Source organism: Anser anser, assembly GCF_964211835.1.
Source record: "Anser anser genome assembly, contig: HAP1_SCAFFOLD_50, whole genome shotgun sequence".
NCBI classification, from domain to species: domain Eukaryota; kingdom Metazoa; phylum Chordata; class Aves; order Anseriformes; family Anatidae; genus Anser; species Anser anser.
In genome coordinates, this window is record NW_028153903.1 from 1,288,199 (window position 1) to 1,308,078 (window position 19,880).

General features: G+C 59.0%; 1 protein-coding gene and 1 long non-coding RNA gene across 4 annotated transcripts; one reads left to right on the forward strand and one right to left on the reverse strand.

Moving 5' to 3' along the window:
- Nucleotides 1–654: 654 nt before the first annotated feature.
- LOC310891171 lies at nt 655–8,801 on the reverse strand. 3 transcript variants are annotated; one of them, XR_014577467.1, is made up of 4 exons: nt 7,352–8,801; nt 2,967–3,187; nt 2,269–2,383; nt 655–1,911 (listed from the first exon to the last, which is right to left on the reverse strand). It is a non-coding gene; the product is annotated as an uncharacterized lncRNA (long non-coding RNA). The 3 variants fall into 3 exon arrangements; XR_014577468.1 differs by lacking the exon at nt 2,269–2,383 and having other exon boundaries at nt 659–1,914; XR_014577469.1 differs by lacking the exon at nt 2,269–2,383 and having other exon boundaries at nt 660–1,911.
- Nucleotides 8,802–12,236: 3,435 nt separating this feature from the next.
- Nucleotides 12,237–16,136, forward strand: LOC310891169 (uncharacterized protein). The gene is made up of 4 exons (XM_083853451.1): nt 12,237–12,325; nt 13,044–13,139; nt 14,681–14,759; nt 15,043–16,136. Exons 1-4 carry the CDS (start codon nt 12,290–12,292, stop codon nt 15,855–15,857), a joined length of 1,026 nt encoding a protein of 341 aa, XP_083709577.1. The 5' UTR covers nt 12,237–12,289; the 3' UTR covers nt 15,858–16,136.
- The last annotated feature ends 3,744 nt before the right edge of the window (nt 16,137–19,880 follow it).

The following is a 19,880-nucleotide window of genomic DNA, read 5'->3' on the forward strand; positions in this document are numbered from 1 at the left end:
CTGGTGGGGCAGTTGACTTCATTGCCTCTGTTCTTTTGCCAGGGAGTGGCAGCTTGCGACCGCTTCCTCGCCAAAGCACCTCCTTCGGCACAGTCTCTCTAACCAGCCCTTTAGAAAGAAAGCAGGACAGTGTGACTATAAGGAACTGCTCCTCCTTGAACCATATTCTGGGCACAGTTGCAAGCACACACCAGTTGCTGCTGGCTGGATACCAATGTTTGCACGGAACAGCTCGGACCACTTATGGTAGTGCTGGGCTAGCAGCTGCCCCCGGGACACGGCGTGACCCACAAGCGGCAGTAGAGGCTCTCGGCCATCTCTGGCGCTCACCAGTGCCTGCTAGGTGTGAAATTGAGTGTCTCCGCTCTGATCCATCCCTTCCTGCTGTGCAGGTTACGGTGTGTCCACACATGGATTTAGAACCTCAGCTTCCCAAGTCTTATGGCGGACAGAGTGAAATATACCCACCAGGTGCTGCCTTCTCTAACTCCTTTATGATATCCTCTACGATGTCAGAGGATGTTGGGGAAGATTTTCTTCCTTTAGCTTTATCCTTTGCTCTTAGAGGACCTGAACAGAAAGTAGGAAGTTAACTTTGGCACCAGTGCAATTTGGAGAAGCAGGGCTTAGTTTGTGAAGTTTGTGAAGATGCTCCTTCCTTCTGCTACCTCGGGGATCCTCCCGAGGCTCCAAACCATGATCCAGCTGAGAAGCTGGATATGGAGAAGCAACATCATCATCTAAAATCAGGCAGAGATGAGAGAAGTTCCCATGGCATGCTGTGTTCTCCCTCTTCCCCAGCACCCTGCAGTGACTGAGGGGGCTGAGGCAATGTCACGGGACAAAGATGCAGGTGGAAATTTCCCAAGAGGGGCCAGCGGCCTCAGCCCCACAGGGGCTCAGACCCAGGCTTCTCGGCCCCAGCGCCGCTCCCGGCCCCCCCGGCAGGAAACAACCCCGCAGCAGCCACGGCCCCACCGTGCCACCCTGCGGGGCTTCTGCCTCCTGCCTGCCCCCTGCCCGCGGTGCCCGCCCGGCCCTGCTGCCATCCCGTCCCCGTCCCCTCCATCCATACGCGTGCCGCGCAGCACCATGCCGCCCAGGGTTTGGTGTTGGCCCCGGCCCTGCCCACCCACCTGCTCCCGGTGGTCGCCATGGCGCAGCCTGGGCACCCCGGGCACACAGGGCCACCAGCAGGAGGAAGAGGACGCAGGCAGGGGCCGTGGCTCCCCACACTCGCACCATGCTTCCACCACCGCCGCTGCAGCTGCAGCTACTGCTGCTGTCAGGACCGGTGCGGAGCAGTGCCTGTGGGCTGGCCCAGCGTCACAATGGGGTGTCGGGATGTCACGGCCCAGCACTGCATCACCGAGAGGTATTGTGACCTCGCAGCCCTCCCGGTGTCACGGAGCAGCGTTGGGACCTCATGGCCCTCGCAGCGTCACGGAGAGGTGTTGTGACCTCACGGCTTGGCACAGTGTCACAGCAGAGTTCCGAAGAAATTCTGCATTTCAGCTTACACTTCTTGCTCATAGGCTTTCAAGTAAAACTCGTGTTTTACCCGATTTCCAATGGTGATTTATCCGGCTACAGAATCTGTCTTTGAGACTAGGGAATGTTACCCAATGATTTCCTGAATTGCCAAGGTGATGGCATTCATGCTCTGCGGGTGGCAAGTCGCAGGCTGGCAGCCAGTTGAAGGAGCTGACACGGTGTCTGTGGGCTTTGAAGGGCACTCGCCTTTGCAAAGGGAGATGCTGTGAGAAGCGTGGCTGATCTTTGCTCTTTTTGTTGAACCTCTTCTTTCTTCTTCCCCGCCTCTGAATGCAGCCATTACTTCCACGGGGCTGACCAGTCTTTGAGGTGCACAATCACCGTCCCAGTTCCAGCACAGCTGTCCCACTACGTGCACTGCTGTCCCAGTACAAGCATCAGCATCCCAGTACCAGTGGAGATGCCCCACCAAATCTGTCCTAGTACCAGCAGCATGGCCCCAGTAAGAGCATCACCACCCGAGTACCAACATCACTGTCCCGCTTCCAGTACCACCTCCAGCACCCTGATTGCCCCCAGCTCCACTATTGGTATCTCCACAAGGTCCCAGCACCACTACCGGCATCTCTGTCCAGGACTGGTAGCAGCATCCCCAACTTGGTGCCAGCATGCCCAGCCCCAGCTTCCCCCGCCCATGCTGGTATTGGCAACTCCAGCCCCAGCAGCCCCAGCCCCAGCATCCCCCAACCCACCGCGAGCACCCCAGACAGGCACCTCCTGGGGACCCCTACAGACAGCCGGCCCATTGGCTCCCCATCACAGCTCCATGGTACCAGTGGCGGTACCACAGGGCCCGCTTCCACCACAGATGGGAGCAGCATTGGCACCCCTGCAAAAGAGAGGAGGTGGAAAACCAAGGAAACCCTACTAACCTGAAAGTACCCCAAACTACCCCCACCCCTGTCTCCAGGGCCTGCTTGCTGCCCCCATCCCTGGAGCGATGCTGATCCCATACCAGCCCGCTCACATCCCCACCATCCTCCACCTGCTGCCTAAGGCCAATGCCTGGTCTGGGGTGCCGGGCTCACAGTTCGTGTGGTGCCGCTCCCACCTGCGGTGCTGCCCCTACCCGCTGCTCCTCCGTGTCCCCCCAGCTGTGTCTGGGGTCAGCCCATGGTGATGGGGACACTGGTGCCCCACCGCCGCTGGAGCTGAGGCCTGGGGGCCATGCCGCACAGGGAGCCCCTGCACCCCACAGGCTCCTGCCTGCTGCAGGCCCCCATCCACCCCGGTCCCCCACCACCGCTTCTCCTGAATCCTCTGCTCCCGGGGCAGCTGCTCCCTGCTCCCTGGAACCTGACCAGGAGCAGGGGGCAGCCGCCACTCCCCTCAGAGGACAACGTGGTGCTCCCCAAAGATGAGGGGACACAAATCCCACCACCACCCCCCCAGACCACTCTGGCTCCACCAACCTGTGCTGAGGCGGCACCCGGTGGTGAGTCTGCGGCAGTGGCACAGCCACTGGTGGAAGTTTTACTGGCAGTTTTCTTCCTATCACCAAAGATTTTCAGCTCGACGTCTTTGTGGCCACCATAGCCAAGATGGCTGCCATTCGCCACTTCACGCAGGAGACATTCTCGGTTTACAAGCAGCAATCTAGAAGGGCACCTTTCCGAGTCAGCTCCCTTAGTACCTGGATCAAGAAGTTATCATCGAGGTGCTTTAGGAATTTCCTGGACCTGTTTGTGTCTGTTCCTTGTCCTTCCCTGCTAACATCTGGCAACCCAAAGTCACCCACCCACTTAGGGACAAGGGCAGCTGATCTGGAGACATTGCCTAATTCCTTATTGAACCATCCAGCCGTGTAGTCACCCGGGATGGGAGGCCTATCTCCAACTCCCACAACATCCATTTAATTGGTTTGTCCCTTAATCCTCACTCAGAGGCTCTCAACCGTGTCATTGCGCCAGCCCCCTGCCTCACCTGCCCTGCCTATCCCTCCTGATGAGCCTAGGACCGTCCCTCGCAGCACTCCAGTCACAGCCCTCTGCCCAACCAGTCGTGCTTATGCCAATGATGATGTAGTTCTGGGGCTGAGCCAAAGCTTGCCAGTACGTCTGGCTGAAGGCTCACCCTTTCAGATGCACGGTATTTACAATAAAGGGTTCTCATTCATGCATCCCGTCAAAATAAATAAATAAGTAAATACATAAAAAAGAAATGGGGGAAGAGAAAGAGAGAAAAAAGGATTTTACATGATCTTGGTATCAATCGTACTTTTGCTGCCCTTCGGCACTGTTAGGGGTTCCTCAGGCTCTCTCACAAGAGCAGGGCTGTCCCCCACTTCTGCTCTCTAATGAATTCAGTGCTGCAAAACCAAACCAGAACAGAGGTGTTGCTGAACTAACAAAAGCAGAAGATTGATCAATAGCTAAAGGGGTGAGCTTTGTGAAACCTCTCTGGCCCTGGCTGTTTCCTGCAGTTCCCCACCATCACGGAGATGGGCCAGAGCCCCCTCGACCTGCACGAGGGCTTGGGAGTGAGACAACAGGAGCGTCCAGTTTCTCCTGTCCACTCATTTCTCCCTTACTCAGGGAATGCTTAAGAAAGAGGCGGAAGGGCTCTCAAAACCAGGAGCCCTCTGTGTTCAGCATTGCCATCATCTTCATACTTTGGGCGCTAGCACACGGAAAAAGAAGAAATTACAAAGCTCTCTCAGCTGAGTCACAGGAAGAGCCGCTCTCAGCAAGAGCGCTGCAGACTGAGGCCACAACATCAGCCAGAAAATGCTGAGCAAATGCAGCTTTCTCACAAGCCTCCTCTCTCCTCAGCGCCTGTGTCTGCTGGCTTTCACAAAGTGCCTGTCAAGACATTGCTGCAAGGAAAACATGCAGGCTGTTTCTCTGCTTCTTCTGTGACCTGGATTTGGAAGAACCACCACCATGGGACACTTCTCAAACAAGGCATCAGTATTGGCAGCCACCCTCACAGGGAAGAACCCTTTCCTAACGCCCAGCCTGAACCTGCCCTGTCCCAGCTCCGTGCTGTTCCCTCGCGTCCCCAGAGAGAAGAGATCAGCGCCTGCCCCTCCACTCCCCTCCTCAGGAAGCTGAGGGCCGCCATGAGGCCTCCCCTCAGTCGCCTCTTCTCTCGGCTGAACAAACCAAGAGACTTCAGCTGCTCCTCACACCTCTTGCCCACCAGACCTTTCACCATCTTCAGCAACCTCCTCTGGACACTCTCCAATAATTTTATGCCCTTCAGGACACAAAACTTGTACTTTCAGCTTCAGTCCTTAAAGAGTTAATGAGTTTCCCTCGAAGTGCAACGGAGCGTTTAAGACCAGTCAGAAGATTTCTTCCAAACTCTTTTAGCATTTTCCCTTTCTAGGATTTACATCTCTAGTCTTAATAGCTGATCTTCCTTCTTTCCAAATTATAACTATAACCTTTTAAAGGATTTACTTCTGCCTTTTTGTATGACAGAATTTGTTTGGACAGTTTGACACTTGCTGAACTATCATGGAATCACTTAGGTTGGAGAAGATCTCTGAGATTGAAGATTTGAATGGATTTGATCGAAGATTTGAAGGATGTACCCCTTGAAAGGTATGACTGGGAACTTTTTACTGATGGTAGTAGTTTTGTGAAGAATGGAGCACGATATGCAGGGTATGCAGTAACAACCCTGAAGACAGTAATTGAAGCCAAACCTTTACCACCTGGAACATCAGCACAGCGAGCAGAACTGTTAGCCCTAACTCGAGCACTGGAACTGAGTAAAGGAAAGATGGGAAATATTTGGACAGATTCAAAGTATGCCTTTGGAGTGGTCCACGTTCATGGAGTATTATGGAAAGAAAGAGGGCTGTTGTCCTCACAAGGGGCCAATATAAGATATCACGAGGAGGTGTTAAGTCTGATAAATGCGGTACAAAAACCAAAACAAGTGGCTATCATGCACTGCAAAGCCCATCAAGGACGAACCTCGAAGATATCAGAAGGGAATCGGTTGGCAGATCAAGCAGCTCGACAAATTGCTCGGAAGGTGCGGAATGTGATGGCTTTGGTACCACTCAAGGCAGGCCCCACTCGTCTTAATCTTCCCAAGGAAGCAAGATATTCGCCAGAGGATGAGAAATTAGCAGATCTCCTAAAGGCCCGAAAGAACTCTGATGGATGGTATGTAACCGCTACGGGCCAGGTAGTAATACCCCCCTTGGTGATGCGAGAAATACTTCAGATAAGACGTAATGAGTGTCACTGGGGTGCAGAGGCAATGGTAACATTTTTAAAACGTAGCATTATCTCTACACATATGTTAACAGTGGCAAAATCAGTAACGTCAAAGTGTGAGATTTGTTTGAAAAATAATCCAGTAGCAAGAAAACATGCTGAAATGGGAAGAGTGAGAGTAGGGATAGAACCAGGAGATTACTGGCAAGTTGATTTTGTAGAGTTACCTAGGACTAGGGGATATAGGTATTTGTTAGTAGGGGTTGACACCCTGTTTAGTGTTACTAATGTCAACGAAGGAAACTACCGGTGCATAGTAACACATGAAAATAGCACAGATTATGGGATAAGAGAAATATTGGTATATCCAAAATTGGATAAAGGGATATTGGTAGCCCACCAAAAAGGATCTAGAAGAAAAAGGGAGGACCAGGTACCATGGACACAAGTGGTACAGATCCCACACGGGCAATCATCAGAGAATTTACTGGTAGGATTGATTAAAGATTTTGCCATAATGAAAGGAACTGATAGAATTAAAATTCAGTTGGGCATTAGAATCTCTATTTGCACAGGTAGCTGCTTATCGAAATAGAGAAACGATTTATAAACTTACAGGACAAGTAAGGCTTTAGAGATTTTAATATCCAACTACAAGCTACAACTAAAATGGTCCTACAAAATCGATTGGCATTAGATACAATGTTATTAAAGGAACATGGAGTATGCGGATTTCTAAAAGATCGTATTGATCATTGCTGCATCCACATTCCAAATGTGACTATTGATATAGAACATGACATAGAACAACTGGCTCGAGTGGAACAAGATGCAGAACAGGAAGAGAAAGATATGACAACAAGCTGGTTGGATAAAATTCTTAGCGGATGGAATATTAGTAATTGGGTTAATGGACACAAGTGGTACAGATCCCACACGGGCAATCATCAGAGAATTTACTGGTAGGTAAAGGTAAAAAGTTCAACTCTGATGAAGACATCTTACTTCATCCCGACGACCACCCGGACGACCACCAGAGAGTGATATGCAAGCGCAGAAGGACTGATTAGATAATTAGCATACAAAGCGGGGCTAGGCGGAGCTAGGAAATGAATATGCATAGATGTGTTGTAAAACTTAATGCATATGTAATATTTTAGGAGATAAAAGAGAACTGAGTGAACAAATCGGACGAAGTTAGATTTGGGCAGGCATGCCCCTAACTTCCAGCGCCTAATAAAAGCACCTTCATATAATCACTTTGTGGCTTATGTGTCTTCGTGAATGCTAACAAGATGATCAGGTCCAACCGTTAACCGTGCACCGGTTAACCGTTAACTGAGAGCCTTCTCTCCTTCGGCTTCTGGCCCCAGACAAATCTGAGGGAGGAAGAAGCTGAGGCCTGTACATGGCAAAGGACAGAAGGTGAGGCTTGGCTGTCCCCGAGAAGACAGAGCTTCAGCCCTGTGCCCTCCAACCCTGGGCCCATCCACGGGGAGACAACTCATCCTCACCCCCAGAGGGGACTCCGGAGCTCGACCCGAGCTTTCTGCTCCTCCAAGGAGCCACATGGGAGGAGACGGCCACCCTCAAGTGAGATTTTGCAAATGAGGATCTCTTACCTTTGGTGGTGGCAGCACCTCGGGTCTCCCCTCTGGTTCCAGTTGCTTGTGCCAGCGTGTGGCAATCCCAGCCCTGACTCCAAAGAGTTAGGAATTTTTTCTTGTACTCCTTGAGGAGAGCTGAGCCGTAGGAGCGTTGGCATGGGGTGCCCTGGCCAAAATCGGCCATCCGTGCAGGGTCAGGACCTGAGGAGGGCTGGCTGTGGGGAGCCTGGCCTCGGCCCAGGATCAGGAAGGGCCCGGGCTTGTGTGTGGCTGCGGCACTGCCAGTTTGAGCAGGGGGTTCTCGGGTGAGCGCTGTGCAGGGTCGCTGCCGCGCTCACAGCCCTTCTGTCTGCTCCTGCTGTGCTGCTCCCCAGCTCCCTTCCCCTGCGTTCCCTGCATGGTGGGCACAGTCTGGCTGACCCCCAGCACCGAGGACCCTCAGGGTTACTTCTCGATCAGTCACAAAGTCCTGCTGTGGGTTCCTGGGTATTGCTGTACATAAGACCCGGACTGCTGTGCTGTATTATTCAATATTTATTTAAGCTGCAGCCCGGGGGTCAGTAATTGGCCCAGGCTGCACCCCGGGGGGGCCTGCCCCAACCCTTGGAGGAGGGTGGGGGGGCCGTGGGGGTGGCGTCTGTGCCCACGAGGACTGGGGCATACTGGGCCGGTCGCACCCCTTCCATTGGTCTGCTGCCGTGCGTGGGGGCCGTGGAGGCCGGGCTGGTGGCAGGCGGGCCGGTCTTCCAGGCACTGATGGTGGCCGCTGGCGTCGGGCCTGGCTCTCAGGCGTACCATGGTGGTCAGGCCGCCTGTACGGGCTCACGGAGCGGCTGCGGGTGTCAGTCTGGGCTGCCTGGGCTGCGGCGAGGCGCCTGCGGAGACAGGAACTTGCTGAGGCCGTGCTGCGGCTGCGGTGCCAGGCGGGTGCGAGGCAGCAGGGTGCAGGCACCCGGCTGTGCGTGAGCTGTGGGCACACAGTGCTCTGTGCAGAAAACAGGGTGCCCTGTGCCCTCGGCTGGGACTCTGCTCCCCTCCACATCCTGCCCCAGCTTGTCTCCTCCCCAGCGCCTCGCCAGCCATCCTGACCTGCCTGCTCTGCACGTGCTGTCCCAGCAAGAAGACCTGGCCCCCGCAGAGACAGGTGTCCTCAGCCGGGCTCAGCACGACCGGGTCCCAACAGCCACCGGCTGCCCTTTTTCAGAGCGCCTTGCAAGGACCAGTACTCAGCTCCCTGCCCGGCCCTGGCCCTGGCCCAACAAGGTGACGGCCTCGGCTCCCTGTTCGGGGAGGTGCTGCCCATCCGCTCTTTGGGATGTGTAATTAAACACACAAGCTCTGGCTGTTGCGTGTGGGGTTGCGTGAAGGCCCCCCAGGGGAGCCCAGGTGTACCCCAAGGCTTCCTTGGGAGCACTTTTGGATGGGACAAAGTGGCGCTGTTATCCCATTGTCCCGTTACTCCCTTCCCCGTTATCCCCCCCATTATTCCCCTCCCATTGTCCCCCCTCCTTTCCTCTCTCCTCTCCCTCCCCCCATTTCCTTCTCTCCCCCTTCTTTTTCCCCCACTTTTCTCCTCTGCCCCCCCCTTTACACCCCCCCCTTTTCTCTCCCCCTCCCCTTTCTTCTCCTCCCCCTCCCCTTTCTTCTCCCCCCCCCTTTTCTTCCTCCCCCTTTTTTTCTCCCTGGTGGCCCCCGACTTTGGGGGGGGCAGGGAACGAAAAACGGGGGGGGGAACACCCAAAAAATAGGGGAGGGTCGCAGAAAGGGGGGGGATTGCAAAAAGGGGGGGGCACCACCTCCCGTGGGAGTGGTGCGGGGGGGGGGCGTGAGGGGAGGGCTGCCCCATAGACAGCCCTGACCCCGCCCCCATCACGCCCTTTGACCAATGGGAGCTGAGCCCCCCTCACTCTCGACCAATAGGGAGCCGTGCTGTGGAGGGGGCGGAGCTTGCACCAACGTGCAACGTTGCACTTGGGTGCAACCACGTGGGTCACGTGGGGAGATTTGGGGCTAATTTAAAGGATTTTGGGAATGGGGGTGTTATAAATGACTGAGTCCCAAATAGGATTACAATCAGAGTTTACAATTTATTAAACGAATAGAGGCAAGCAAACAGCGCTGGGTGCGCCGGGAGTCTCTGCTCCACCGGGACGCACACCCGTTACGTAAGGCATCTAATTTTTTATACTCCTAGGCTAATACATATTTATTACTACTTCTAAAAGAGGCAAGGTTATTATAATTGGTTTCCCGAATCCGAAGTCCTCCCAGGTGCACCTGCTTATCAGTCTCTGTTACTTTCTCGGGGGCCGCTCGGACAGGGAGACAGGGAGGCTCATATTCTTCCTCCTTATCTAGTGGTCTCTTGGCCGGCTGTCAGAAGTTACTGCACATTCGTGCAAAGTCAGCAGTTTTTCTCCGAAGAAATCCCTTTGTTCTTTTCTCGCCTAAACCCAGGCCTCAATGTTAACCCTTCAAAACCCCTTAGTGGCACGAATTGCTGGACCATTTCTTACAGGGGGTAGTGGGGGAGTATGAGGGAGGGTTGGGGGGGGGGGGGGGGGTTCCAGGGGGGAGATTTGGGGCAATCTGAGGAAGGGGGAAATTTGGGGAGGGTTGTGGGGCTCTGGGGGCAGATTTGGGGACAATTTAAGGGATTTGGGGCAATGTGATCGTGGGGGAGAATTTGGGAACAGGCTGGGGGGGGGGTCAAACCCCACAGGGAGATTTGGGGCTAATTTAAGGGATTTGGGGCAATACGGGGACAGGGAAGGAATGTAGGAAAGGAATGGGGGCTCCACAGGGAGATTTGGGGATAATTTAAGGAATTTGCGGCAATCTGAGGAAGGGGGAAATTTGGGAAGGGTTTGGGGGCTCTGTGGGGAGATTTGGGGACAATTTAAGGGATTTTGGGCAATCTGAGGGTGGGGGTGAATTTGGGAACAGGCTGGGGGTGGGGTTCAAACCCCACAGGGAGATTTGGGGACAGTTTAAGGGATTTGCGGCAATCTGAGGGCGGGGGTGAATTTGGGAACAGGCTTGGGAGGGGGGGTCAAACCCCACAGGGAGATTTGGGGACAATTTAAGGGATTTGGGGCAATATGGGAACAGGGAGGAATATGGGGAAGGGATGGGGGCTCCAGGGGGAGATTTGGGGACAATTTAAGGGATTTGGGGCAATCAGAGGGTGGGAGAGAATTTGGGAACAGGCTGGGGGGGGGGGCAAAACCTACAGGGGGATTTGGGGACAATTTAAGGGATTTGGGACAATCTGATGGTGGGGGAGAATTGGGGACAATCTGAGGGCAGGGGAGAATTTGGGAACAGGCTGGGGGGGGGTCAAACCCCACAGGGAGATTTGGGGACAATTTAAGGGATTTTGGGCAATATGGGGACAGGGAGGAATATGGGGAAGGGACGGGGGCTCCAGGGGGAGATTTGGGGATAATTTAAGGGATTTTGGGCAATCTGAGGAAGGGGGAAAATTGGGGAGGGGTTGGGGGCTCGGGGGGGGAGTGAGATTTGTGGCTAATTTAAGGGATTTGGGGCAATTTGGGAGGGGCGGGGGGATGTGGGGCTAAACTGGGGGGTTGGGGTTCCAGGGGGAGATTTGGGGCTAATTTAAGGGATTTGGGGCAATCTGGGGAAGGAGGAAATTTGGGGAAGGTTTTGGGGCTCAGGGGGAAGATTTGGGGCTAATTTCAGGGATTTGGGGCAATTTGGGGTGTGTGGGGGGGATCTGGGGATAAACTGCAGGGTTTGGGGGTTACAGGGGGAGATTTGGGGCTAATTTAAGGGATTTGGGGCAATCTGGGGGTGGGAGGAGAGTGGGGAGGGTTTGGGGGCTCCGGGGGGAGATTTGGGGCTAATTTAAAGGATTTGGGGCAATTGGGGAGGGGCGGGGGGATTTGGGGCTAAACTGGGGGGTTTGGGGGTTCCGGGGGGGGGTTGGGGCCAATCCTGGAGATTTGGGGCAATCCAGGTGTGTGTGGGGGGAGGGGGACCCCTTCCCCCCCCTCCCCCTCCGGCCATTTGTCCCCTTCCCCCCCTTCATTTGTCACCCTCGGGTGTCCGGGGGGGGAGGGGCTGCCCTTCCCCCCTCCCCGTGGGAGCGGCCGCACGCGCCCGTTCCCACCCCTCCCCCCCCGCCCCCTCCCCTCCCCCCCCGGCGGGTGCCGGGCACGAGCGGGATCAAAGGGGAGGGGGGGGAGGGGCCGCCGGTGCCTCCCAGTGCTCCCAGTACGTCCCAGTTCCCTTCCCCAGTGTCCCCAGTGCTCCCAGTGCCCCCTCCCAGTGCTCCCAGTACATCCCAGTGCTCCCAGTACCTCCTAGTTCCCCTCCTCAGTGTTCCCAGTACTTCTCAGTGCCCCCAGTTCCCCTCCCCATTGCTCCCAGTGTTCCCAGTATGGATTCCCAGTGCCCCCCAGTTCCCCTCCCTAGTGTTCCCAGTGCTCCCAGTGCAGGTTCCCAGCGTTCCCAGTACCTCCCAGTGCTCCTCCCCAGTACTCCCAGTGCAGGTTCCCAGTGATCCCAGTGCTCCCAGTACCCCCACTACCACTCCCCAGTTCTCCCAGTGCCCCCCACTACCCCTCCCCACTGCTCTCAGTGCAGGTTCCCAGTGCTCCCAGTGCCCCCCGGTGCTCCCAGTGCCCCAACCCCCAGCACTCCCAGTGCTTCCAGTGCAGATTCCCAGTGCTCCCAGTGCCCCCCAGTTCCCTGCTCCAGTGTCCCCAGTGCCCCTACTGCTGGCTCCCAGTGCTCCCAGCCCCCCTCAGTGCTCCCAGTACAGGCTCCCAGTGCCCCCCAATTCCCCCCTTCCCCTTCCCATTTCTCCCAGTACAGGTTCCCAGTCCCCCCCCTCGCCCCACCCCGCCCCTCCCCCCGCCCCGCCCCCTCCCCCCATAAAGCCCCCCGGGGGCCCGGCCCCGCTCCCACCCACAGCCGCCCCGAGCCATGAGCAGCACGGCCCCGCCGCCCGCCGCCAGGAAGGTAACGGACCGGTTCGGACCAGTTTGGACCAGTTCAGAACAGTTTGGACCAGTTTGGACCAGTTCGGAACGGTTCAGACCAGTTTGGACCAGTTCGGAACGGTTCAGACCGGTCTGGCCCAGTTGGGGATTTGGTCCAGTTTGGGACTTGGCCCAGTTTGGGTCTGGCCCAGTTTGGGGTTTGGTCTGGTTTGGGGTTTGGCCCAGTTTGGGACGTGGACCACTTGGGGTTTGGCCCAGTTGGGGTTTGGCCCGGTTTGGGGTTTGGCCCAGTTTGTGTCTGGCCTGGTTTTGGGTTTGTCCCAGTTAGGACTTGGCCCAGTTTGGCCCAGTTGGGGTTTGGCCCAGGTGGGACTTGGCCCGGTTCCGCCCCATTTTACCCAGCCAGGACCTGGCCCCGTTTGTCCTGGTTCGGCCCAATTTGGCCCGGTTTGACCCCGTTCAACCCAGTTCAGCCCCATTTGTGCCAATCTGACTCCTTCAGCCCCTCCCAGTCCCCCCCACTCCCTCCCAGTCCCTCCCAGCTCAACCCAGTTTGTTCCAATTTCTCCTTCCCAGTCCTTCCCAGTCCATCCCAGTTCAGCCCAGTTTGTTCCATTTCAGCCCCTCCCAGTCTCTCCCAGTTCAACCCACTATGTTCCAATTTCACCCTCCCAGTCCCCCCCATTCCCCCCCCAGCCCCTCCCAGTGCTCCCAGTTTGCCCCCTCCCGCCCCGCAGCTCCCGAAGCCGCAGGTGGAGCAGCGTCGCCGCGCCCGCCTCAACCACAGCCTCGAGCGGCTCCGGCTGCTGCTGCTCGCGGCCACCCGCGACCAGGTGAGGTCCTGTTGCGACTATCGCGACTATCATGACTCTATCACAGCCCTATTGCGACTATCGCGGCTCTATCACAACTCTATCATGACTCTCGCGGCTCTGTCGTGGCTCACATGGCTCCTGTCACAGTTCTATCGTGACTATCACGACTATTGTGACTATCATGACACTATCGCGACGATCGCAGCCCTGCCATGGCCCTATTGTGGTCCTATTGCGACGATCGTGGCTCTATTGTGGCTCACGCGGCTCTGTCGTGGCTCTTGTCACAGTTCTGTTGTGACTATCATGACACTATCGCAGCCCTATCGTGACTATCATGGCCCTATCATGGCTTGGTAGTGGCTCTGTCATGGCTCCTGTCACAGTTCTATCATGACTACCACGACACTATCATGACACTATCCTGACTATCACAACTATCACAACTATTGCAGCCCTATCATGACGATTGTGGCTCTGTTGTGGCTCTGTCATGGCTCCTCTCACAGTTCTGACTATCACAACTCTATCGTGGCTATCATGACACTATCCTGACTATCACGACTCTATCACGACTATTTGGGCTGTGTTAGGGCTCTACTGTGACTGCCACAGCTCTGTCGTGGTTCTGTTGCGATGCTATCATGACTATCCTGGCTCTATCATGACTATCCCGGCTCCTTCACAACCCTATCACAGCTCTACCACGATCCTATCATGACTAACGCAGCTCTATCACAACCCCATAATGACCTTCAGGGCTCTCTCATGCTCCTATCGTGACTATCGCGACAGTTCTGGCTCCGTTGTGTCCGTCACGGCTCTATCCAGTCTTGGTCACAGCTCTGTCACGATTTATTGCCACTGTCACAACTATCGGGGGGCTCTGTCGCAACTATTGTTGCCCTATCGCAATCATCGGCTCCACTGCGACTCTGTCGTGACGATCGGGGCTCTGTCGCGATAGTCCACGCCGGTGCAGCTCCGGCAGTTTTGTTCCCACGCCCCACCCCCAGCGTCATGGCGGCTCTGTCGCGATTGGCGCCACCTTGTGGCTGTCGCGATTGCTGCCGTCTCAACCAATGCCCCCCGGGGCTCAGTCGTGACTATCGGGGCTCTATCGGAGGGACTCTCCGGGCACTATTGGAGTGGTATCGGGGGTTATTGGAACAATTATTGGGGTGGTATTGGGACACTAGCGGGGTGCTACTGCGATTCTATTGGGGCACTAATAGGGTGTTTTGGGGATACTATCAGGATGCTATTGGGGGGCTATTGGGACACTATTGGGGTGCTATCAGAGCACTCGCGATTCTATCAGGGCATTTTTGGGGTGCTTGTAGGGTGTTATGGGGATACTGTCAGGGCACTATCGGGGCATTATTGGGGTGCTCTCAGGGTCACTATCGGGGGGATATCGGGGCACTATCGGGGGCTATTGGGACATTGTGTCACGACACACCGGCAGCAGCCGCAGCTGGGGTGACGTCTCTGTGTGTGTGTGCCCCCCCCCGCCCCTTTTCTCTTCCCCCTCCCCCACCCCCAACCCCTCCCCCCAGCGCCTCCGAAACCCCAAGGCGGAGAAGGCCGAGATCCTACAGAAAACGGTGCAGTTCCTGCGGGCCCAGCCCCAAGCAGGTGCGTGCCTCGGTTTCCCCCAAAACCCACCCCAAATCCCCTCCTGGGGGGGAAACCCCCCCCTCCCGTGCGGGATTACCCCCTCCCCATGGGAGATTACCCCCTTCTTGTAGGGGAAACCTCCCTGCCATGGGGGATTACCCTGTGCCATGGGGTTAATCCCCCTGTAGCTGCTCCGGGCCTCCCAAAATGGCCGAAGGGAACCACTCAACCCCCTCGGCGGCCATCTTCACGGGGGTCCCCGCGGGGGCGGAGGTGGTCACTATGTCCCTCTCCGGCGCAGACTCCCTGGGGACGGAGGAGCTCTTCCTGCGGCACTACCGCAGCGGCTACCGGGAGTGCCTGGCCCGCGCCGCCCGCTTCCTGCAGGCTGCAGCTGCCGCCGAGTCCCCGCCGACCGGGCCCGGGACCCCCAGCTCGTTGTCACCGCCCGCCGCCGACACCCCCGGACCCCCCAGTCGCCATGGACCCTCCGCACCGTGGGCCCAGCCCGGTTGCCGCGGGTACGGGCCCAGCCATCACTGCCAGGGGCCTGCTCCAAGGCCTAGTGCAGGGCCTACTCCTACGCCTGACTGCGCCAGTTGCCATGGCAACAGCACGGGTTGCCTAGGTGACCCCTCTTGTTGCCCCAGCAACGGCGCAGGTTGCCATGGGAACAGCTCCAGGTGCCCTAGTTACAATGGTTACAGGCCTGGTTTCGGGCCTAGTTTGAGGCCTAGCATGGGGCCTACTCCTAGGCCTGACTGTGCCGGTTGTCATGGCAACAGCACAGGTTGCCTGGGCGAGCCTCCTTGTTGCCCTGGCAATGGTGTGGGTTGCCATGGAGACAGCTCCAGGTGCCCTAGTTACCATGGTTACGGGCCTAGTTTCAGGCCTAGTTTGAGGCCTAGTTCAGGGCCTACTTTCGGGCCTAGTTTGTGGCCCCACCACAGCCCCATTGGTGGCCCCGTTGACCCCATTGGTGGCCCGTCAGTGGCCCTGTCGGCAGCCCTGAGGACTCATGGCGGCCCAGCACCAAGGAGGGCCAGGGCGCGAGCGCTGGGGGACTGCCAGGGCCCTGCCATGTCTGGAGGCCCTGGCCCTGAGGCTGGGCACTGAGGGCTCCGCAGGCCCTGGGTGCTGGCTGAGAGGGGGAAGGGTTGGGAGGTACTGGGAGGACTGGGGATTTTAACTGGTGTACTGGGAAGAAGGCCCTTTTTAACCGGTGTACTGGGAGAAAGACCACTTTGCCACTGGTATAATGGAAGACGGGAGTGTTTTAACTGGTATACTGGAAGGAGAAGGCTTTATGACTCGGGACGGACAGAGGGGATCACTGGTATACTGGGAGGGCAGGTGGCTTTAACTGGTATACTGGGAAGGGAGCTTTTCTTTGTATACTGGCCGGTGGGTCTTAACTGGTATACTGGGAGAGGAGGGCAGGTTTGGACTGGTACGCAGGAAGCATGGGGAGGTTTACTGGGAGGAAGCTGGGTTTCCACCAGTAAACTGGGAGGACTGGTGGGGGGACTTCCCGGCTCTGGAGCTGCCCCAGTTTCCCCCAGTTCATTCCAGTCTTCCCAGTATCCTCAAATTCAAGGGTTCTGTTCCAAAATGCAGTTGCTGGGGGCTGGTTTTGGGGTGAAAAAGGGGAATTTTGGGGTCCATTAAACCCTTGCTTCCCAGTACAGGTGGAGCCTGCGGGGGGGGGGGGGGGGTAGCGGGGAAATATCCTTTTTTAAAATTTGTTATAACTTTTTTTTCCCAATTTCCTGCTTTTTGTCCCTCTCCCCTGTCTACCCCGTGTTTCTGGAAGACAAAAACACAAAAAAAAAAAAGCCAAAAAAGCAGAATTTAAACTCAAAACGAATCGCGTGTCTGTATATGAGGGCGCTGAGGCCACGGCGCCCGACCTCAAAATGGCGGCGGCGGCGGCGGCTTCCCACACCCCCTCCCCTTCTGAAAGCCGTTTCCCCTCCCACTTCCGCTCCCGCCACCTCCCTCTTCTCTATGGTTCCGGCCGCTCTCGCCGCACCTCTCGCTCCCCTCCGGGCGGAATTCCGCCGCGTGGCTGCGGCAGCCAATGGGAGGTGGTGCTCGGCGGGCGCGGACCAATGGGAGCGGAGGGGGGCGTGGCCTCGGGCAGTTGGGCGGTGGCAGCGGCGGCGGGAGGTGAGGGGGCGCCCACGTGGGGCTGGGAGGGGAGAGTCTGGGGGGGGGAGGGGGCCCTGGGGGGGGGGCCGCAATGGGGAGGGCCGGTGGGGGGAGGGGGGACCCTATGGGGTCGTGGGGGGGGCCCTATGGGGTTGTCCCTGTAAGGGGGTGGGGCTATAAGTTGGGGGGGGGCACGGGGGGGGGCTGGGGGGGTCCCTATAGGGGGTGGCTTTATGGGGGGGTCCCTAAAAATGGGGGGGGGGCGCCCACGTGGGGCTGGGGGAGCTCTATGGGAAGGAGGTCCCAATAGGAGGACATAATGGGGAGGGTCCTTATGGGGGGGGGCCTAATGGGGGGGTCCCTTATGGGGCGATAATGGGGGGGCCTTATTGGGGGGGGGTCCCTGGGGGGGCATAGTGGGGGGGGGTCCTGTATGGGGGGAGCATAATGGGGGGGTCCTTTTACGTGGGTTCCTTATGGGGGGATAATGGGGGCAGGCTTATTAGAGGGGGTCCTTATGGGGGTCCCCATTGGGGGGGGGCTCTCTATAGGGGGAAAATGGGGGGTCTTTATTGGGGGGGTCCTTATTGGGGGGGGTTCCATGGGGGGGGGTTTAATGGGGGGGGGTCCTAATTGGAGGGTAATGGGGGGGTCCTTACAGCAGGGTCCCAATGGAGGGGGCCATAATGGGGGGGGCTTTATGGGGGGGTCTAATGGGGGGGTCCCTTTGGGGGGGGTCCCTATGGAAGGATAATGGGGGGGGTTCCTTATGGGGGGGGTCCCTTCTTGGGGGGGGTAATGGAGCGGTCCCTATGGGGGGGTCCTTATGGGGGATCCCTGTGGGGGGGGCTTTAGGGGGGGTCTAATGGGGGGGGTCCCTTTAGGGACCTTCCCATCACCCCCCCCCATCTCCCCCCCCTCCCCCAGGACCACCGACCCCATGGAGCCCCCCCCGCCTCGGTGCCCCCCCCTGCCTCTCCTCCCCCCTCCCCCCCGGCCGCCTCGTGGGTGGTGCCGTGGGAGGGGGCGGGGGGGCCGCTGCGGGTGCTGGGGGGGGTGGCGGCCCCCCTGCTGCTGCGGGGGGAGGGGCAGCGGCTGCTGGGGGAGCTGGGGCGCAGCCGGCCCCTCCCCCACCTGCGGCACCTCAAGAGGGTGCGGGGGGGCCCGGGGGGGCCGCCGTGCTGCTGGGCCTCGAGGACGAGCTGCGGGAGCTGGGGGGCGGCGGGGACACCGCAGGTGGGGGGGGACACGGGGGGGACACTGGGGGGGGAGGGCTTGGGGGCATTGCAGGGGGGTGTTGGGGGTGGGGGGGGCATGGGGACATTGGGGGTGGGGGGGCATTGGGGACACTGGGGGGGACATGGGGGGGCATTGGGGGGGCATTGGGGTGATGGGGACATTGGGGGGGGTATTGGGGACATGGGGGGCATTGGGGACACTGAGGGGGACACGGGGACATGGGGGGTATTGGGGGTGGGGGGGACATGGGGGGGGACTGGGGGGCATTGGGGGGGCATTGGGGGTGGGGGGGACATGGGGGGGACTTGGGGACATTGGGGACATGGGGGGCGTTGGAATTGGGGGGCATTGGGGACACTGGGGGGACATGGGGACACTGGGGGGCCTTGGGGACGCTGGGGACAGCAGGGCTCAGGGCTGGGGACACTGCAGGTGACACGGACGCCGAGGACGCTGATGGCACCGGGACGGCCGCTGGGGCCACCAGCGCCCCCGGAACTGCCACCGCGGCCACCGACGTCCCCAAAGACCAGGGGCCTTCGGGTGCCACCGCTGTCACCGGGACCTCTGTGACCACCGATGTCCCCAAGGGCCCGGAGCCTTCGGGTGCCACCACAGCCACTGGTGTCCCCACGGACCAGGGACCCTTGGGTGCCACCAGGACCACCACGGCCACCGACGTCCCCATGGATTTAGGACCTTTGGGTGCCACCACGGCCACCGATGTCCCCAAGGACCCAACGCCTCTGGGTGCCACCGACGTCCCTGTGGCCACCGACGTCCCCAAGGGTCCTGCACCTTTGGGTGCCACCATGGCCACCGATGTCCCCAAGGACCCAACACCTCTGGGTGCCACCGACGTCCCCGTGGCCACCGATGTCCCCAAGGGTCCTGCACCTTTGGGTGCCACTGATGTCCCCAAGGCTCCTGCACCCTTGGGTGCCACCGTGGCCACTGATGTCCCCACGGACCTGACACCTTCCGGTGCCACCGATGTCCCCAACGACCTGGGACCTTTGGGTGCCACCGACGTCTCCATGGCCACTGATGTCCCCAGGGATTCTGCACCCTTGGGTGCCACCACGGCTACTGATGTCCCTATGGACCCGGGACCTTTGGGTGCCACCGACGCCCCAAGGCTCCTGCACCCTTGGGTGCCAGCATGGCCACCGATGTCCCCAAGGACCCAGGACCTTCAGGTGCCACCGATGTCCCCAAGGCTCCCGCACCCTTGGGTGCCACCGCGGCCGCCGCCGTCCCCACGGACCCGACGCCCTTGGGCGCCCCCCCTCCCTCCCCTTCCCCCCTCCTCCTCTTCCCCCCTTCCCCCCCGACCCCCTCCCTCCCCTCCCTCCCCTGCGGGTGCTGCTGGGCCCCGGGGTGTCCCTGCGGGGGCTGGGCCCCCCCTTCCGCGTCCTCGTCCCCGCCCGGGCGCCCCGGGGGGGTCCCGAGGCGGCGGCGGCGACGGCGGCGGGGCTGTGGCCGTGGGTGGCGCGGGGGGGGCGGCGCGGGGACCCCCCGAAGGCGACGACGACCCGGGCGACGCCGCGGGTGACGCCCTGGGGATGGCGGCGGCGGCGGCGGCTCGCCGGGGGGCTCGGGGGGGGCAGGTGCCGGCGGGGGGGGCCGTGGTGGCGCCCGGCGGGGGGCCGGGGGGGGGGCCGCGGGTGGTGGCGGTGGCCCACGACCGGCGCCGGGGGGGGCACCCGTTGGCCCACGCCACCATGGAGCTGCTGGCGGCGGTGGCGA